This window comes from Danaus plexippus, assembly GCF_018135715.1.
Source record: "Danaus plexippus chromosome 16 unlocalized genomic scaffold, MEX_DaPlex mxdp_23, whole genome shotgun sequence".
NCBI lineage: Eukaryota > Metazoa > Arthropoda > Insecta > Lepidoptera > Nymphalidae > Danaus > Danaus plexippus.
In genome coordinates, this window is record NW_026869851.1 from 4,650,159 (window position 1) to 4,669,977 (window position 19,819).

The 19,819-nt window shown below is 43.4% G+C and overlaps 2 protein-coding genes across 3 annotated transcripts; both read right to left on the minus strand.

Moving 5' to 3' along the window:
- Positions 1-41: 41 nt before the first annotated feature.
- LOC116771933 (epidermal growth factor receptor substrate 15-like 1) lies at positions 42-17,977 on the minus strand. Its single transcript, XM_061528009.1, has 16 exons — positions 17,886-17,977; positions 17,398-17,442; positions 15,618-15,752; positions 11,611-11,709; positions 10,688-10,846; positions 10,490-10,600; positions 10,113-10,343; positions 9,597-9,781; positions 9,208-9,358; positions 7,831-7,992; positions 7,656-7,745; positions 7,181-7,537; positions 6,735-6,866; positions 6,190-6,270; positions 5,769-5,912; positions 42-3,042 (listed from the first exon to the last, which is right to left on the minus strand). Exons 1-16 carry the CDS (start codon positions 17,910-17,912, stop codon positions 2,389-2,391), a joined length of 2,763 nt encoding a protein of 920 aa, XP_061383993.1. The 5' UTR covers positions 17,913-17,977; the 3' UTR covers positions 42-2,388.
- Positions 17,978-18,236: 259 nt separating this feature from the next.
- Positions 18,237-19,798, minus strand: LOC116771881 (glutathione S-transferase E14-like). Of its 2 annotated transcripts, none has more exons than XM_032663875.2 (5): positions 19,469-19,798; positions 19,168-19,321; positions 18,898-19,101; positions 18,613-18,729; positions 18,237-18,503 (listed from the first exon to the last, which is right to left on the minus strand). In XM_032663875.2, exons 1-5 carry the CDS (start codon positions 19,543-19,545, stop codon positions 18,306-18,308), a joined length of 750 nt encoding a protein of 249 aa, XP_032519766.2. In that variant the 5' UTR covers positions 19,546-19,798; the 3' UTR covers positions 18,237-18,305. The 2 variants fall into 2 exon arrangements, with proteins under 2 accessions (XP_032519766.2, XP_032519765.2); XM_032663874.2 differs by having other exon boundaries at positions 19,411-19,798.
- Positions 19,799-19,819: the final 21 nt, after the last annotated feature.

Genomic DNA, 19,819 nt, shown 5'->3' on the forward strand with positions numbered 1-19,819 from the left:
CGTGCTGACGTCGACCTCGGGCATAGCAATGAAACAATGTATACAGTATGCTGTTTATTTTATTATCTCAGGAAATATCTTCATATTAATATATCATAATATAGTTTTATTACAATTGATGTTCGTAGCGGTCGATGACGTTGACGGCACGCCATGCCTTACCACCATCCGGGGATATAACCCACCAGGAGACGAGAGTAACAGCGTTCAAACGGGACACAGTAAATACATCACATCAGCATATTACTCTCCGTCCGTGACCGAAACAAATCTTCGGAGAGTTCAACGTAAACTATTATAAAACAACATCGCAACAGAAATACAACTGCCAGAAGAAACGTAGACACGTATGTATCCTAAGGTACGTAACATGAATAACAGACTTACTACTATTCCAAATCTACAATAGTTTATTTGGTCAAGGAGATAGCAACACTTCGCTCACCTGTCAAACCTCGGACACACCACATCCGTCACGACAGCGTGCAGAATACAGACATACACACGTATCAACGTTCAGAGATCCTTCAGTAATCCACGAGGATCAAACCCAGCGCTAGCAAAGTAATAGGCACGTATCGCGACTCGCAATAGGTCCTCGCGACGTAGATACATTGAAAGTCTTCCGACTCCGGATCAGACCGGGAAGTGAACGTTGGCTCCGACGAAACGGAAAATATATGAGCGACACAACAGATTACAACAACATGTGATTACACCGATACACGTGCTCTGCCCTACGCTAACTAAACGGACGTCGCCAGGCACCGAGACAGCCGCGCCTGCCGAGCGCCGGGCGCCGGGCGCCGGGCCGTCGGCGTCGCGAGCTTCCTCTACGCGTCTAAACAATATGTAGATAGAACATTTAAATACAACGCTAATCACAAGATCATACAACTGTCGAGCGATCGCGGGCGCGTGATATGAATTTTATTGTACTTTTACATGATACACATTCAGCTACAAATAATACATTAGCGACCTCCGCTCGCCCCCGCCCGCCTCCGCCCGCCTCCGGGCCGGCCGGCGTGGGATTACAATATTTTGGAATGATACTACACCTTACCGACGATTCGTTGCATTTCGAGAAGCGACGAACCTCGCCAGCACTCACATAAACTATCAACGAATAACAGACTTCAATAAATGCTTTGTCACACGACACCAGACACCCGACACGACCCAGCCTCGGCCCGGGGCCGCGGCCGCTCACGACACACTACCGGCGACCTCACGCAACTACCGCCTACCACGACGAACTGCAACTGGCAACATTTTATTATCATTACCTTTTTTGCGAATGTCAAAATGATGTATATGAGCAAAAAAGCTATAAAAACGGATCGTACGGAACAATATTATACAAACGAGTAACATACAGGCGCGGCCCCGGACACGCGGGCCGGGCTCACGAAATAACAGAACTCACTCGAGCGAGCGAGTCTCCCGCCCGCCGCCGCCCGCCCCCGCCGTCCGCCGCTAGCGACATATAAAACAAGCGTTTTCCAAAAGCTACGGTTACATGGCGTCGCGTCCCAGCCGGCGGCGGCCACCCGCGACGAGGCGGCCGGAGCGTCGGGTGACATCGTGATTATCAAATTTTATTCATAGCTTTAAATACACATCGAGTTCCAAAACTCGCCGCGGTGAGATCGAAAGGTCGCGCGGCCCGCGGGGACTCGGGCCCGGCCGAGGAACGTGGGGCCGCGCGGACCGACGAGCCCTAAACAACAGCGCCTAACAAAGACATAACAACTTTTAGGATAACAGATAAACATGTTCTGTGATCGAGTACATAGTGACCGCACACTAACCGCACTCTCCCGGACCTCACCCGGACCTCACGCCGCCCGGGCCCGGCCACCGGCACACACACGCGCACACACACACACGCACACACAGAATACGAAACAATTCAACATGAAACGTTTATAAGAAATCCGCATTTGTACTATAATAAAAAATAACAAATCCCCGACACGGAGACCCTGACGCGTCTCCCGACACGCACACATACAAGAGTCACATAGACCCTCGCGGGTCTCTTGGTCTGTAACATCCGCCGATAGAATTTGAATGATATAATCTATACAAAAGTATTAATATCCGATATATACATAATAAAATAACAACAAAAATGGAGAGTAAATACAATCGAGAGTAACAATAAGTTAAAGCATCCGCCCCGGGAGGACGGCCGACCTCCGGCCCGGCGCCAGCACCAGCGGTGACGTCACGCCGGAGGCGCCCCGGCGGGTCCTCGCATATAAACTACACTTTAGGCCGTTGCGACGCACGAGACATGTTCGGAGACTACCGCCGCAGAACGTCGACGAGAAAAGGCTGCTCGCAGGGAAATATCTCCAACAAGGACCGAGCCTTCCGCCGTCACTGTTCGGTCCGGGACAGCGCCAGGGCCAGCTGCAGCTCGCGCTCTTCCCGCCGCCGTCGCTCGTCCGCCTCCCGCTGCAGACGGCGCGACTCGGCCTCGGCCCAGGCCCACTGCTGCTCCTCCGACAGATCTCCGGTGTCCTTGACCTCCTTGACCTCCTTGGTCTCTTTCCCCTTCTTGTCCTTGTGCCTGGACCTGCCGATGCCGCCGATCGTGTGCACCAGCGACCTCGCGTACTTCACCGGCTTGGGAGACTTCTCCTTCTTGGCCGGCAGCGTGGTGGTGGGCCAGGTGTCGTTAGGTCTGTGCGCGGTGGAGGGGTTCGCGTTGTGATCCCAGTCGGCCGCCCAGTCGTCCTTGCCCTGCGAATCCCCGGCGCGAGGGGTCCAGTCGTCCTCGGGCCAGACGGCCCACGAGTCCGTCCTGTCCCTGGAGGCAAACGGGTCGTAGGGTAGCGGCGGCGCGGACACCCGGCCGTTGACCGCGGCGGGGAAGGCAGCTGGGAAAGCGGCGGCGGAGGCGGGCCGCGCTCGTGGCTCCTTCTTGGGGTCCGCGATGTCCGCGAAGGGGTCGTCGATGTTAAAGGGATCTTCGTATCTGTAGTCTTTGAAGGGGTCCTCCGTGAAGTCGAGGGCGGGTTTGCGGTCGTTCTGAGCGAACACAAACTGTGAGTGTGGGGGCGAGGGGGGGGTTGGGGGGTGTGGGAGGGGATCGGGTGAGGGGGAGATCGTCGGGGAGAGGACGCACTAGAGCCCAGTCCGCCGCGTCCGTTTAGCGCTGCAATGTGGGGACAAGCACGAGCGTGTTAGCATGTTAGTGGATCACCGTGATGGCACATGAATAGATCAGAGAAGAAACTCTTTGACGCCAGACGTCCCGGGCCAAACTGACGATTAATATTATTTAGTTCATCAACCCTGAAAACCGGTTTGAGCGGTGTACTGGGTGGGCCTCCGGCTGCAGTCTGGCGTCAACATTCAAGAAATCTTAATCATATTAGTTTACAAAACATTTAATTAAATGGAAATAAGATTCAATAAAAAAATATAAACAAATGAAAGAAAGGGGAGAACGTGCATTAAACTGAAGCTATCGGACACTACTGAGCACTACATTACTAACTGATCCGGAACTACTGTACCCGTCATTCTTATCACGGCTCTTCTAACACTACTTAACTGTCAAAATGACTCTCCAGTTAATTTAAAACTACCCTCTCTCAGGATCATACAAAATAACTAAGCATCAACAACAAAAAAATTGGTTTTTTACCTGGACGCAAAAAAATGCAGTAAGCCTAGCAATAACATTCATCGTCCTTATTTAAAATGTACAGAAATACAAGATCGATATGTTACGATGCTTTTATATGTTAGGGAACCATATTTTTTTGTGAAGCTCGCGTCGCGATCTAAAGATTAGTTTGATTTGGCGCGGCAAACTGTGTCGCTTGATAATTCTTTCCACTATAACGACGCGCAACACTCAGACACGCGGACTATCCCAAAACAGTCTAGAAATGTTCTCAGAACATGAACATGTATAATTTGGTTTGGATTGACCTCCCTCAGGACATTCCCATGACTCTTCAGTGATCGCGAGTAATATACGCGAAGTAAATTATAAAAGCTGAATGTGAAAGAACGCGAGCTCGCACAGTATCAGATATCATTAAACTAACTTTTATTATATATTAGAGCAGGGCTGAAGAAATCCGGTAACTTGGCAGGCGGCCGTGGGGCGCGGTGGTCCACATCTCCTAAGGTATCGCACTAATGACTTCTGATTACGGACCTCGGCGAGGTGATATTTTAAACAATAATATTTTGTCTTATCGTGTTGTCACTTGCAGTGCGTTCAACGTGGAGTCACAAAAAGAAAAGAGAAAAATTAAGTAAAGAGCTGTGCTGAAATCGACAGGCGGCTGCGATACACCGTCACTGGACTGTGACAGCCGATAACAGGCACGTCCGTTCAAATAATCAGGACCCGCCGCAGATGATACACAGACAGTGTGAAGCAAACAAACAAAATGGCGAATATACTAGTTAGTGTGTATTACGACCATAGAAAGGATCCAAATCGATTTAACGGCTCGTCACATGATAATACCTAGTAAAGACGGAGACAATCGGACAAATTACTATCTGCAATGTCCGGGATGGACAACATTTTATTTAACTCCTTTCTCAGAAGTCTGCAAACGAACAATGACTCGAGTGAGACGGTTAAATCAGTCTTTCGTGGTCAAACAGAAGACAAGGGAAGGTCACAGTGGACATGTGACGAAATGAAAATGGTGTCATATTTCTTCAATAAGTGGTCTAGTTGAGGCTAACGATTGCCAAAAAACAGGGGCCATCAAAAAAGGTAACACATTTAGGTAGCTTCAAGTCTGTAGCGACTCGACAACAGCCGAATATAAATCAGCCGCAGACAGCTCTTCGCGAAAAAGATTTGCAATTTTTACTCAAAAAAGAAACAGAAATGTTATGTTATGTTCAGAAGTAACTTGGAACGGAGCGACGTGAGGTGACTACGAAGTTGATGGATTTCTTCTCCTGCTCTTCAATAAACGGTAAGTGTGGTGACTCACCGCACAGACCCTACGTACCTACGAGTTAGCGCCGCGCTATTCATAGATGTTTAATGACTCCCTCGCTTAAACTCCGCTTAAAAATAGCCATAAAACATATTAATTAATTAATTAAAAATATTATTACTTTGCTACTTATTGTTAGATAAATATTCACCAAGCAGAAAATGTTGAAAAGCAAAATAAATGAAAAAAAACACATGCTCGTCCCAAAAAAGCAACGCCAAGCAAACAAGACGGCGAACAAGTCATGCTCGCGACAGGAACTAAACAACGGAATAACTACTGGAGCGAGCGGGTAGCACTCACACATACACGGAGCCCGTCCAGGGGATGGTGGCACGCGCAACCCCCCCAGCGGAGTACGGAGGCTCCTGGCGGGGTCGCGCGTGACACCATCCCCTCCGCGGGAAGGTAAATTACGTACAATTTATTTTCTCTGCAGCGTTAAATAAAAATACATATTTAGCCAAAATCCGGCTCATCATGCCGCGACTACTGGAGGGAGGGGGAGGGAGGGGGAGGGGACTCATAGAGACTACACGAGGGGAGCAAACAATAAGGGATCAAATAAAAAATAATATCTCAAAAATTTAAAAGAAAACTCATAAAAGATTTTAAGAATCAAAAAAACTCGTTAATTAATCTGATGTTCTTGTGTTCATTAAAAGAAAAGCTTTGAACCAGAACTGATGAATCGGTTCGGGCGACGGCATCCGTTCAGTATATACATTACACATGTACACGTCCTGGCGCTCGGGCTTGTCGAGCTGGTGGTACCTTGTGTGGCGGCAGGGGCCGAGGGGGGGCGGGCCGCGGGGGCGGGGTCTTGTGGCTCTTGGCCGCGGCGGGCGTGCTGCTGGCGTTGGCCGTCGCGCGGGTCGGCGCGTGGAGCACTGCGAAGGGATCGGTCTCCCAGGCGCTCTGTCGGTGTAACGTCGAGTGGGTTATACGAAAGGCTAAGAGTGAGTCGTCTCTCCCAGTCGTGTGGCTACACCCTGGACTACTGAGAGAACTTGATCAGTTCGACCGCTCCTGTAACCGACTATCACTTCCAGCTCTAACCTTATAATTTGGCAGTTCACCAGCACCTCTCTAATTACCTTTCCAAGCTCTCGGGTCAGGGCGGACCGAATACATACATACATCGAGCCAGTCCTCGTATTAAAATGATTACAAAATAAAACAGTGATTCACTCACGTCGTTAGCGGCCGGGGCTTCGGACTGGACGAAGGAGTCGCCGGAGAACGGGTCGGCGCCCGGGGAGAACGACGCGAACGACTGAGGGCAGATACGACAAGTCATATATACTGAGAAGAACAGTTCGGTCTATCGTGGAAAGACTAATTTTTAAACTAAGAAAATAATAAAAACCACTTCACATGAGGAAACCTCGCAATGACCAAACACACGTGCTGCATGCTGGCATCGCTTTAATATGAAGATCCTTCCAATGGTGCGGACCGTGTCGGAGGGAGTTCAATAATTATGTCTTTTAATAGAAAATATACTAAAGAAATAATATGTGGAGAAGATGGATTTTCCCCTGGACCTGGGGACCTGCTGGGACCCTCGCTGAAAAAACTTAATTAAGATAGGTCTAGACATTTATACAATATATTATTCAAGTAGAAGTTACTTATATCCGAGAGATTCGCGAGGCGCCGCTCACACGACATACAAAATATAGAATATAAATATTACAGTGTGTATACACAGTTTAAAACCAGCTGTGTAAGGTCCACCTTAGTGTTCCTGCTGTCCGAGGGCGCGAAGGGGTCCCCGTTGTGGGTGAAGGAGTCCTCGAACTTGGCGAATGACCCGTTCATCATGCCCCCGCTCCCCCCGCTCTCCCCGCGGCCCGCCCCATCCTCCTCCTTGACAAACACAAAAAGCAACTGTTAGTGACACGCTGAAGACTAGTGATACCGCTCTCACCTCTAATATTCCGGGTGACGTGTGGTAATGTACATTGGAACTCATGACAGGGTACATCGAGGAGCTTAACTCTGCTCTAACAACGCTCAGTACAACTCATTTTATTCAAACGTACAGTCATCAGCACAAGAAATACTCTAACGATTATATTCGAGTCCAAGTTCACAATAATAGGGCCGCTGTATTCCACCACGTCTGCTTGTTAGCAGACCTGTTGGTTTGATGGTGATCTAGAAGCCGAGGCTGCACGTACCAGCGCGTCGCTCGGCGTGCACCCCCTGACCAGCCGCTCGAGGTGTTCGTGTCGATGCAGCGGCTGCAGCGCGAGGTCCCCGGAGCCGGCGTCCAGCGCCTGCAGCGCGGCCTCCAGCGCCGAGTGCTGCTGCTCCAGATGCTCCAGCTTGATCCTGGCCTGACTGACGGCGAGCACGCTGGCCGACAGCTGCCCCGTGAGTTGCTCCACGCGTTGGTTCTCGTGCTCCAACTCGTCCTTGAGCCGCTGCTCGTGCTGCTGCCGCCCGAGCAGCGCCGCTCGCCGGGCGGACACTTCCGCTTCCGTCTCCACCGCCGCGGCCTCCTGAGCTGACACTTGAGACCGAAGCTTGTCCACCTGTTTATTATATACATATATAAATAAGCTTACACGAAAACCCTAAGGTATGTTGAAGGTAGGGTTCGTTGCATCATAGTATCTAACGAAGCGACGTTAACTATGAGACGCGACTCACTTGGGATTTCAAGTCATTCAGCCTCTTCTGCGCCTCTCCTTTTTGGTTCTCTAACTGTTTCAAGGTGGCCGTGAGCGTGTCCAGCTCGCTCTGAGAACACAATAAGTTCATTAATACCCATTCCCCGTCATAGCAGCAGTGGCTCATATTCCCCCGCCTCCCCGCCTCCCCGCACCTGTAAGCTGTCTGCTTCGCCCGTCTTGACCGCGACCTCTCTCTGCTTGTTGGTGAGCTCCGCCTCCAGCGCCAGTCTCTCCCTGGCCAGCGCGTCCACCTCACGAGCTATGGCATCCATCTCGGGCGTGGGTTGAGGGCCCAGACTGACCGGCTCGGGTTTCTGGAATATTTAACATATTTTTTTACACCACCGACGACGCTTTAGAGTTTTATAAACTAATTCCTCTATAACGGCTTATTATTTGTACTGGACTATGAACCGAGCGGAGCATATATCTTTCGGACTTAATCTGTAGTCTGTACAGTCCCGCGACTGTGTTCATAGATAGTGAGTTCCAGTACACTACAAGCTCATGTCTCCCATACAAAACACTTCCAAAACAATCTATCTGTGTGCTATTACAGTATCAACCCTCCACAGGGACCGAATTTACTAACGAGAAATAAACACAACAACTTTTCCTAATATAAAACATGAACATGTGTCCGAGGATCACACGCGATGACACCATAAGGACGCACTTGTGACGGAGACCACAGTTCGATTATTACTCAACGAGGAGTGGATACAACGTGACAGGCAAGAGATATATTATGTCCAAGCTCCGAACGACGACGGGACCTGGACATTTGAGGTCATGGCCAGATAGACCGCATCGAAGACGGTGATAGGTTGGGCAGGTGGAAGCTCGTGCGAGCGGTGCGAGGCTGATACATGGCTATGAGGGACAATCAGCAGACACATTACTGACACACGAACAGGGCGGGCGACCGATCACCCGCTCCTACCGAGTTCGCCTTCTCATTAGCGAGGCCGTGCGGCCCGCGCGCTGCGATAACCCTCGGTGATAAAAACAACAACACCGCGACCACTACCTGCACGGTCTGACAGACTCGCGACTGTGATATAAACAACCACGTCTGTTTGTTTGTCAACACAATATCAAAACCCTGTTCCCGCCCCAGCAGGTCCCATGGGGACGGTCTGCGCACTACCTAGCGTCGTCTGCCAGCTAACTACACACGACCAGTTTCGAGTGTTTTCCGCTGTTGTTTTTAATATCGAATAGGAGATCCCCGTTTAAAATGGTTGACAAACTATAAGTCCTCGTATTTTTCATATAAGCCATCCTTAAAAATAAACAGCCGATCGTTAGCTCAGCGAGAGCCTTTTAAATGATCTCCCTGAACAAGTATCAACTGAACACAAGGCGGGTGTAGTGACGTGATCCGGCTCAATGTTCAATATCGATACAACCGACGTAAATTCGAGTCCAACTGTGTGGGCTAGTGTTATATGTCCTCTATATTTCTATTGAGAAAATGACACAATAAACGCTCTCCTTCCAAGTCGTGTTCTCCAGCAGTGGAGTACCTGTGCTGGTGGTAGAGAGTGTTCTTCCATGAGGTGCGGGGGAAGGGCGGCGGGCGGCGGATGTCCGCGCAGGGCTCTCTGCACCAGGCACATGGCGGCGCGAAACTGCACCACGGACAGCTTGCCCGACCCTGACTGGTCACACAGCGACCTGCGGGAAAGGGGGGGGAGTTTAAGACATTTCCAACTCAATGGGACGGTTCATGTCGATGGTACCAATTTTTTTGTCACTCCCGTAGGTATCTAAATGCTTTTTGGTGTTTCTTTATATTAGCCTTCATATAAAGAAATACTCTTCGTGTTTCTTGCAAATCTGTAAATAGCAGAGAAACTTAAAATATGACTTATCTACCTAAGGGGCAAGGGTAAGTAATGTCATGAGAGCTGACCAGATCTGGGCGAGCGTCATCTGCGGCAGTCCGCTGTCCAGGAACACGCCGCGGATCTCTGCGCCGGACACGAACCCGTCGCGGTCCAGGTCGGCCGCCTCGAACTGCGCGTCGTACTGGCTGCGCTCCGCCGCAGTCATCCACGGCCCGGAGGCCTGGCCCGCCGCGGGGGGTGCGCTCGGCGGCTGGAAGGGGTGCGGCCGGGTTGGAGGAATACGTTTTGTTCTCGCAGCGGAATGAATGTGTGCATATAACCTGATGTCTGATCTACGCTTTTGTGAAGTTTCATCAAAACCTATTCAGACAATTTTTCAAGGTAGCGCGGCGGACATCCAAAACTCCAAACAACCTCGTATGTTTCGTGTTAATAGCCAATAAAGTATTTTCCGGATTTACTTCGCATATTTGACATACACACATACATTCCAGCCCTAGTGCAGACAGCGTGCAGTGTCTGTTGGTCAGTATTGTTAATAGTGTCAGTCCGTCCATCACATCGATTTCCTTTTTACTCACGCTGGACAGATCCAGGAGTCCCTCCAGTAAGGTAGCGTTCGACTGTTGGGGAGGGGGCTGCGGCCGGGGTGGTGGGGGGCGAGTCTGTGGGGAAGGGGGTCTCGAGGGGGGTCGGGAGGGTGGCCTCGACGGCGGCCTGGAGGGAGGCCTGGCGGGGCGAGCGCGCAGCTCCGGCGGCAACGTCGTGGGCACTGCATGTTTCTCTAATGCTTTGTACACTAGGTGCATGGCCTGTACATAGAAATGAGTCTACGTTATTGTTGTTTATACTTGTGCAGAAAGCGGCTGATGTTACAATGTCTTGGGCACATCATACGTCATATAATTCCTTCCGTTGAATGATCAATATTAATTATTTCAAGGTCTGCACCACTCACCACAATAAACTCGTGTCTATCGAGCATGCCGTCTTTGTCCTGGTCGGCGAGGTCCCAGATCTTCCCGAGGGTCTCCAGGGGAAGCTTCGACTCCATGAGGACTCCCTTCACCTGTGAACGTCATACGAGTCGATCAGGACCTCTCCGTCCTCTCTTACCTATCGGTCCATCGCCAGACCGGACCAGACCAGGCCGTACCTTATTCCCTGGTATGACGCCATTGTTCGGTTGGAGCGAGTCAAACAGAGCGCTGTACTTGTCCCTCTCCGCTGGCTTGACGCTCCAGTCGCCAAGTGGAGCGAGAGCCGGGGGTGCCGCGGGCGGCAACGACGGGGGCGGCACTTTGGGTAACTCGCCCTGGAACATACAGAATTTCAGGTTTAGCAACTTACAGTGTAATCGAATCAGACCACAAAACTGCGGAAGCAACATAACAACATACCTGCAACGATTCATTCATTATTAAATATTTATTTTTTAAGTGACGTACTGTGCCTATGGATGGAGGAATAAGGAATAGGTACCGCCAGCTCAGTACTCAGTAGCACCAAGTGTATGAATGTGACGATGTGTGTATAGTGTGTATAGTGCGTGCGTATAGAGTGTTGTCATCCAAAGGAAGTATATATTTAAGCAATAAATTCCCCACCAACATGAACTTAAATCGTCACTCGCTCAATTACAAAGTTAATGTAAGATTTGATCCAAAATATAAAGCGTGTATAGACGAGTTTGCCAAATATACGTAAATTAAACATGTGCTCCAAAAACATAGCCTGGAACGATTCCAATACTGAATCGATTAAAACGAGCTCGGACTGGACGGAGAGGCTCCAGTCGGAGGACGATTACCAAGCAAGAGATAAAGACCTAGACGCTGCTCATTATCTTATAAGGGATCGAGAAAAGATATCACAAGATAAAATATAAAAAAGAAAAAAGAAAAAAGACATTAAGTGACGATATTTAGTTTCTATTATGAGTATCACTTCATGAACAAACAGTTTCAACATCGGAACACTCAAGACATCTTTAATAAAACAGCTTAGCGTTAGAATCATATGAGAAGAGCGATCATGATATTATGATAATCGCACGTCATATCAGAAAAATCAACTCACCACTTTAGGAGGGGGCGCTTCCGAGTGTATGTTGCTCATATTGATCTCCTTACCCGCCTGGGCCAGGGACACCAGCTTCAGGGCCACGAACAGCCCCGCCTGGAGAGACACGCCCACATCAGACAGGTTTAACCCACTTCATGAGCGGTATTTATTATATCAATGGAGGCAACGGTTATCAAACCCCGTACTCGCGAGTCGCGTGTCCCGCACACACACACCACATGCCCACATTGCCCAGATAATAAACGCCCGCTATCTCACATCCTCCGCTCACACACACATTATTTTATTATATAGTAAAAATTAAATTTTTATATTTTTCACTCGTTAACGATTCCCCTGAAAACGTCACAGCTGGGTGCAAACTTTAATCATTTTAACGAGTACAATGAACAGGCGTAACGATTATGTATATAATGAAGGTTTTCACTTATTCGTAACTAGTGACCAACATCTACATTACCTATATAAAAAGAACAATTAATATTACCATAACCGAGTCCTACGTGTTCCTTCCTATAGAGAGTCTTTGGAATTGATTTTATGTTTGTATATTGTTGTGCATGTTCGTTAGTGCCCGTGGCGTTTGATACCTGACAGCGACTCGGTTTAGTGTCCTGGTTACTGTATATTGGGCGTGTGTCCAACATCACAACGTGCGCCCACGACTGACATGTTCCACACTTATATAATAACAATTCTAAATAAATTCTACACCAGTACAAAGCAATTACTGACTTCATTTAATAGATTAAAACCAGACTGAGAAGTAAAAAAAAATTACAGAAAAACACCAATATCGGTGGCAGGCGTTACGTGGCCTATTTCTTGATTAAGAAAAGGTCATATGATGATTGATAGGAAACACCTGATACGGTAACACATTTGAAAGCTGAACCTAAATTACTACATGTGAGATACGTCCAAACGCTTGACGCGTGTTCATTGTATTAATATTGTATAGAAGTCCTAGTCAAGGACGAGTACACATTTCCAGCGGCTCACGGCACTGTGACGTGTGTATGTTATAAACACGAACGGGGCGGTTTAAGTATTTACGAACAGTTTATAAACCAAATCATTAAATAATTATCTTTTCTTCTTTGTAATATACGTGTTGTTATTGTTAAGTTCGGTTTCGGTGCACTTATCTTGGCTCAACGTTTCCATAGTATTATATATTGTGCTGTAGGTCGTGACTCGTGAGGTCTCGCCATGACCCGCTGGGATCGTTGTAAGTCGGCCGATCATTAATTGGAGCCTCATTGAGTCGTCATTAGTATATGTTATACAAGCATTGATCATTCAGACGGAGCTTCGACGCAATCTGTATGATTACTCCAAGTTTGTACGTGACTACACACGAACCGTTTAACGTTTCTCGTCCGATAACCTACGTTAATACTATAATGTTATAAAATTCATGAATAAAACCTGTTAACGTTCCGTATATAGTGACACGACGCGAGCTTTGAGTAAGCTTTGTAGACCGACGGACGTGTGTAGAAGTGGGTGGCGACATACATACATATAAGCGAATTTATGAAAATGAGTATTAAAAATCACGCTATTTCCATTTTCAATATCTGTGAGTTAATATGATTACATTCCGTAATAGTGGCGTCGGTTAACACTTGATTTTAGGAGATATCGGACGCACAGACAGACAAACGTTAATAATGAAACACAGGCTGACATCACTTGGGCGTAGAAATTAGTGATCTTTATTGATATATTAATTGAGAAGATTTTACATAACGCTAGACATCAGCTTGGTTGGAGATTAAGCATATAACAGAATATCAAGACTATAGTAGTCACATGACACATGCTGCGTGCATGGATAACGTCTATGGCATGCATGAGCAACAGCACCAGGCATAGATTAATCAGATAGCAAGAGAGCCAACTGCTGAGGGTGATACAAAGTAAGGAACGACGCTTTTAAAACATGGTATATGAGTAAAAAAAGCGTGAAACCTTCCACCACCCCCTGTTCCTTCTAAGAGACCCCAAATTATAAAGTCTCTCTCTTTTTGTTGTATAGTACTGTTCGTTTCCTGTTATTTTGTTGTACAGTTGTTAGGATAATTCAGTCACTACATATCGCTGTGTCTCTGCTTCATACTTTAAAACCTAAACATAAATATTGTTAGTGAGCTTGCGTTCTGTAGTGATGAATCTGTTTAAATTAATACTAAGTCGATCTATAAATAAGTTCCTTGTATGATGAGCGCCGAGGCGTCTCCTCACACCTCCCTGAGCCCGCATCAAAGCAACAAGTGAAAATTGCATGGAACAAGGACCCTTGACACTTATAGACCCCCGAGAGTACTCTCGGCTCGTGCACTTTTACAGTATTAAAGATATCATGATTCATAATTAAAAAATATAATAAACTATCCTCGTATACTTTGGTGTCATAAACAAACAAAGATTCTTTTCATGTGCGTTTGTATTGCATCCTCCAACTTAAACGACATCACTAAGATTACAGAATAAGAGTTTCCCGATTATAATACTTTAACTGAGAATGTATTTATAAATATCTACGCTTAAGATAGACTATGAGCGTTATTACAAGATGCATTGAAGTATTGATTGAAAGATTGGTAAGAGGGAATGATTCCCAAAGGATATGTTTTATTTTATATACAAGATTGTTCCGTAACCTTGCTTGTACCTAATACTGCGTGACATTACACCGACCTTATGGGTTCATAGACGAAGGTGACCTGAACTCAACAATGACATTAATGGCGCAGACGTCTACAATAATGTCTTATTACTGAACGCTTCGTTATATTTGCTTTACCGAGATCACAATGTATTACACAAGTGGTTATTTGTGATAAATGAAGTGAATCTATTATTGTAGTATAACAAACTCTGAGTCTTATCGTGATGCAGCATCTCAAACGTTATCACCACCCTTATCATTAAAACTGAACAGTTAACAGTTTTATCATTCACAAATCTTAGAACACGATAGCAACAACGTATATGATCGGATACTGGAGACTGTCTGTTCAATGTAAACGAAGCAGACACGTCCTAAGGTTACTGAAATTATTATATATTTCGTGTTTATATTTTATCGTTATAATATAAGAGTGACTGAACGTCTGAATTCCCGTCATATATACATACTCTATAGCTGCGAAAGACAGCTATAGAGATACAGAAAGAAAGATGTTTAAATGATATTGTTTACAGCGTGGTTCGGATATATACTAATGGCAGTGATGGAACATCTGTCCGTATAAGAGATAATGTTGAAGATCGACACAATCATTACCAATAATACTTTTAACCGACTGTGACTGTAGCGGGTCTATCAACATTAAAACTCGGACACCGCTTCGCAGATACACAGACCAGCCTCGCCTCGTTACTTCGTTACTTCACATATCTATTGTGTTTCGCAACTGAGTCTCTGGCCGTGATATATATTGTTGAAAATTCTTATTCACGTCTCAACTATTCTACCGCACAATACTAGTGATGAGAATGTTTAACATAGTAAAGGGATGTCGCTCATGGAGATACATGGCTTGTATATAACGTTACTCACAAACAAAATCCTACTGAAATCCTTAAGAGAGAGTAAAAGATTAAGAGAGGTCACATAATAGACAATAGCTTAACAGAGATCGTTTGGTTAAAACTAATGTTTTATACGGAGTTCTAGTGTTGGAATGAGTGTCATCTCACTCGCTTATACAGACACAGACGATTTGTCGGTATTTTTATTTTGTAACTACTCGATACAGTAGTAGGTGCTAGGAAAATGACAATATTACATTGTACAGGAGAAATATATAAATACTTTGTGGACCTCATGACACATTCGGAATGATATTTTTAATTGTTGTTATTCCAACAGATGTTTGAACCTTTTTTAAGAATATTATTTATCTGTATAAAACATAACAAAACTCTTTGATTAGTTTTTATTAAATTATACTTTTAAGCTAGACATCGCATACGGTTTGAACACTCACTTTATCGAGATAGCCCTTGCCGGTGGGGTCCGAGAGGTCCCATATCTTACTGAGCACAACATCACTGAGACGAGACTTCTTAAGGAAACGTGCTGCATCCAGAGCTTGGATCGCTCCCGAGCCATTCGGGTCAACCTGCAACGGCATATATATTAATGTCTTTTATCACTTAAAATAAGAAAATTATGACTTTGAGAATCCTTGAAGATGAAGCCTTAAGTAACACCGGCTATGATGCGGGTTATGTAACATTTAACCTACAGTCAGATGTTGTTACATCAGAGGATTAACAAAAAAATATACTTGACGGGTCTGCTTTACTGATTCATTAATTATATTATATTATATGTTACAAAATTATTGCCACTTCAATATCTAAGGTACTGTTCAGGCGGGAATGTACTTTAACAGAATTGACACAGACATGGAAAAATGTTCTTATTGGCATTGAGACTGAACTGAAACCTATTTGAAAGTTCCCTTTAATAAAATGGTTGTGTTATCAAGGAAGTTCTATTTAACATAAGACCAACAATAGTTATGTAATAACATAGGGATATTATGTACATATAGGATAGCAAGATGATGATCCAAAGAAACCTACTCAGGGCTTAAAGTATATTAAATAGCTTAGATAGATAGGATCTGTAAAACATTAGGCAGCAGACGACTACTCCGCCTCTAGGTAGCTAAAATAGGGACCACTAAATCTTCATGTAATGCGGAGGCAGCGTTAGATCATTGGTGAGAACCAACGACAAGATGACTTGAATGTCTCTGTACATGTATAACACAGTTGAATCTTATCACATTAATCCGGGAAGCTCAAGTTATTATCAACAAAAAGCTAAAATAATATCTCAAGCAAATCTCTCTGTACATAATAACGTTCTTTGAAGGTAGTGCGAGGCAAGTTATACAATTCTGAAGCTCATAATTTGCTGTTAACATGACCATCCTTAATCCTTTTTTAAGTCTTCAGTTGATAAAAGGCTACACAGGCTCAGAGGCAAAGATGCAGTAGAACAGAAGGCCAGTACAGGGTCCCTGCCAGCTCTATGAAGAAGATGGTGACCCATTACAACCTCATATCTAATGGACGTTAATTGAAAAATTAGGGGTGATCCACAGAGAATACAATACACAGACAACCATATGAACAGAATGTAAATGAAGGCAAACTAGATGGACACCCATCTCTCTCTCAACAACACATGAGTAACTTATTTCAGAGCTGAATATATGGAATCCCCAAGGCGTCTTGTCGAACGAGACGGCGACGCGAAGACTACTATTTTCCTTTCAGATATAGTTATGTTGGATCTACCAATGTTGAATGGCACCTCTAAACACGATAATACGTGTTAGATCCACATCTACGGGAATACATACCTATATAAATGTAAAAAATATTATTTAGGCAATAATCAGTTTAAAAATATATAAAAAGGATATTGCTTTACAAAAAAAAACATTAAAGGATCCAAATGAGTTACATGTGTGGTAATTAACATTATTATATATAGCATGCTCAATAGGTTTCATTATAAGTAATCTCGTATAAGAGTTGAAGCGAAAAGTCTAAAATTTGTCGGTATTGATTAACTTCAAAGATAACATTTTAACTATTGATTTTACAATCATGCGAAGGTTACAGGAAACAGAACTAAATAAAGTCTTGAAGATTCCTACATTTAAGAATGTAAATAATATGTATCAAAGGATTAGGAACTGTAAGAATAAGATAAAAGTGACGATAGAAAAAACTTATTATACTCACTTGATGATAATATGCTTCGTATATTGAACTGTGGGCCCCTGCCACCTGCAATGGTTCAATCCACATTTTGATACGAGTTTCTCGAAACAAACGTACAAAACACGATTATTTTCAGTCAGTTTTATGGGTGTGACATTCTATTCTGCTCATGACATCTAATGTTCGCGCAAAAATTAAAGCAAATTCAAAAAGTATTAAATAACTACTTGTTATTATCGTAAATTAACATCACCAAAAAACACTACACTATTTAAATCAACGTTTTAATATCCTAATTCCAAGGAAAAACGAATTAAATTAAAAGTTTATAGTAGTAGCGTAATCAGTCTACGAGTTCGCAACACTTCGAAGTCGGTTATTATAATGTTCCGAATTCTTCTTAGACGATGGACTCTCACAAAACCGTAGCTTGTACGTTCAAGATTAACTAGACCGGCGAAATTGTACAACCAACACTACACAAATAATTTAATTTACGTTAATTCTACCTGGGTAGGAGAAGGCAAGGCAGCCATTTTTTACATCTCTTTGTCGACCAATCAATAGCGTTCATAGAGATTAGTTATGTCAAGTCCTAATAGTGATGTCAATTTTGAAGTTCATTGAAAACTATGGATAAAATTAGGAGTAAATCGATTGTATGTTCAATTGAGCACATAATTTTAATTCTAATAATTGTTAATTTAATAGTGTACAGTAAAAATTATTATTATTATTAATTTTATATGGTCATTTTAAATAGTCTCTAATTATATTACAAAATGTATTAAAACGTTCTATTAATTTTATTTGTCTACGATTAAAAATGCTGTTACTATAGATATTGAAAAAAAAAACAATTATAATAATTTTGTCAAGCAAATTTATTTCTCAGTTTCCAAAGAAAAAATTGTATAAAAATGTTTGACTTAGTTAAAGCCATAGAGTTTTTTATAAGATTCAATATTAAAACTTAAATCAGACAAACCGCGTTTATTTATTCCATAACAAGCAACATTTTCAAACTGACTAATCCATTTATTAACTTTAAAATGTCTTTTTGTTAGTGGAAAAAGTGGAAGTACAGATGTCACCACAGTCACGGCACAGATATCGCATAATAGCATCTGGAACGAAGCACAAAGATATATTTTTATATAAGAATTTCTAATTTAAAATACATTTTAAATAAATGAAAAACCAAATAGAATTTTATTAGCAACGTTTTAAAATTACTTTTTCACCAGCCAGCCATGACGTTTTTTTTAAACGATGTTCAAGATAATCTAAAGCTTTATTCCATTCTTCCATTTTCACCTCAGTGGGAGGCCAATTTCCAGCAAAAAACATAGTCTATAAACAACCAAAAAAATAATTAAATTATATTTGGTAAGTCAAAAATATCAGGTGTCATTTTTATTTAGATTTCGTATAAAATATTATTCATAGTTCATTCCTTGTCTCAAGCTATTTACGTCATATTTTATTTAAAAATAACAACTGTAACAAATATCAACTGACCATTATTTCACTATCAAGTCTGAATAAAGTACTGGAATTAAAAAACAGCAGCTCATTAATAACAGATCGTGTCCGAATATCTGCAGGGTAAAGTTGCAACCCGTGTAGACCCGCCACTTCGCAAAGATACAGTGAGATAGCATGACTATCACAAATTGTAGAACTCTCTGTAACCATGGCTGGTACTTTTTGAAGTGGATTTATCTAAAAAATAAATGAAATACAATTATGGAAGTACTATTTACATAAGTAGAAAAAATATATCCTTACCTTTCTATAAGATTCGCTTCTATGTTCATTTTTAAATAGGTCTACTTTTTGAAAGTGTAAATCAACTCCTAAGACTGAAGCTGTCATTAAAACGAATCTTACGGGAGGTGATTTCTCATCACCATAAAGAATAAATTTGCTCTCATTCATTACCCTTAAAAAGAAAATGTGTATTTCAACATAAATTAAATAATTAAAAAAATGCAACTTACAAAAATTATTTAGATATTTCGATATACCTACTTGTTCCAAGATAATATTAAATTACACTTAGTACTGTTTACAGAAATTTGACACTTACATGCTGCTATGAATGTAACGACGGCTGAGCAAGTTATTGCAAACAATATTTTTGATAACATTTCTTAAAATACGCATTGTAACTAAACACAGTAAACGTCCGACTATCAGACAATGTAACTACTCAGTAGATTTAAAACTCAGGCGGTATCAATTTAAATAAATGTATAAACAATGATGTCTGCGTAACGGGAATCGTTAATAAATGAATTAAACATAGTTTCATATAAATTTTTATACTGTAGTTGATTATTCAATCGAGATTTAGGACTCCGGTTGTGTTTCCGAACTGATCTTTTAAATAATTTATAATGTTTTTGTTGACACACCTATTACATAGTACGTTATTGAG

What these genes read in the sequence shown, in the direction of transcription:
- LOC116771933 (XM_061528009.1), bottom strand. Translation starts at nt 17,912, where the DNA reads ATGGCTGCCTTGCCTTCTCCTACCCAG. An exon ending in ACTCTCTACCACCAGCACAG is followed by an intron (nt 7,993 to 9,207) that starts GTACTCCACTGC and finishes TAAATATTCCAG; the next exon opens with AAACCCGAGCCGGTCAGTCT. An exon ending in AAGCCCCGGCCGCTAACGAC is followed by an intron (nt 5,913 to 6,189) that starts GTGAGTGAATCA and finishes TTACACCGACAG; the next exon opens with AGCGCCTGGGAGACCGATCC.
- LOC116771881 (XM_032663874.2), bottom strand. Translation starts at nt 19,529, where the DNA reads ATGTTATCAAAAATATTGTTTGCAATAACTTGCTCAGCCGTCGTTACA. An exon ending in TTAATATTATCTTGGAACAA is followed by an intron (nt 19,322 to 19,410) that starts GTAGGTATATCG and finishes TTTCTTTTTAAG; the next exon opens with GGTAATGAATGAGAGCAAAT. An exon ending in GAAGCGAATCTTATAGAAAG is followed by an intron (nt 19,102 to 19,167) that starts GTAAGGATATAT and finishes TTTATTTTTTAG; the next exon opens with ATAAATCCACTTCAAAAAGT.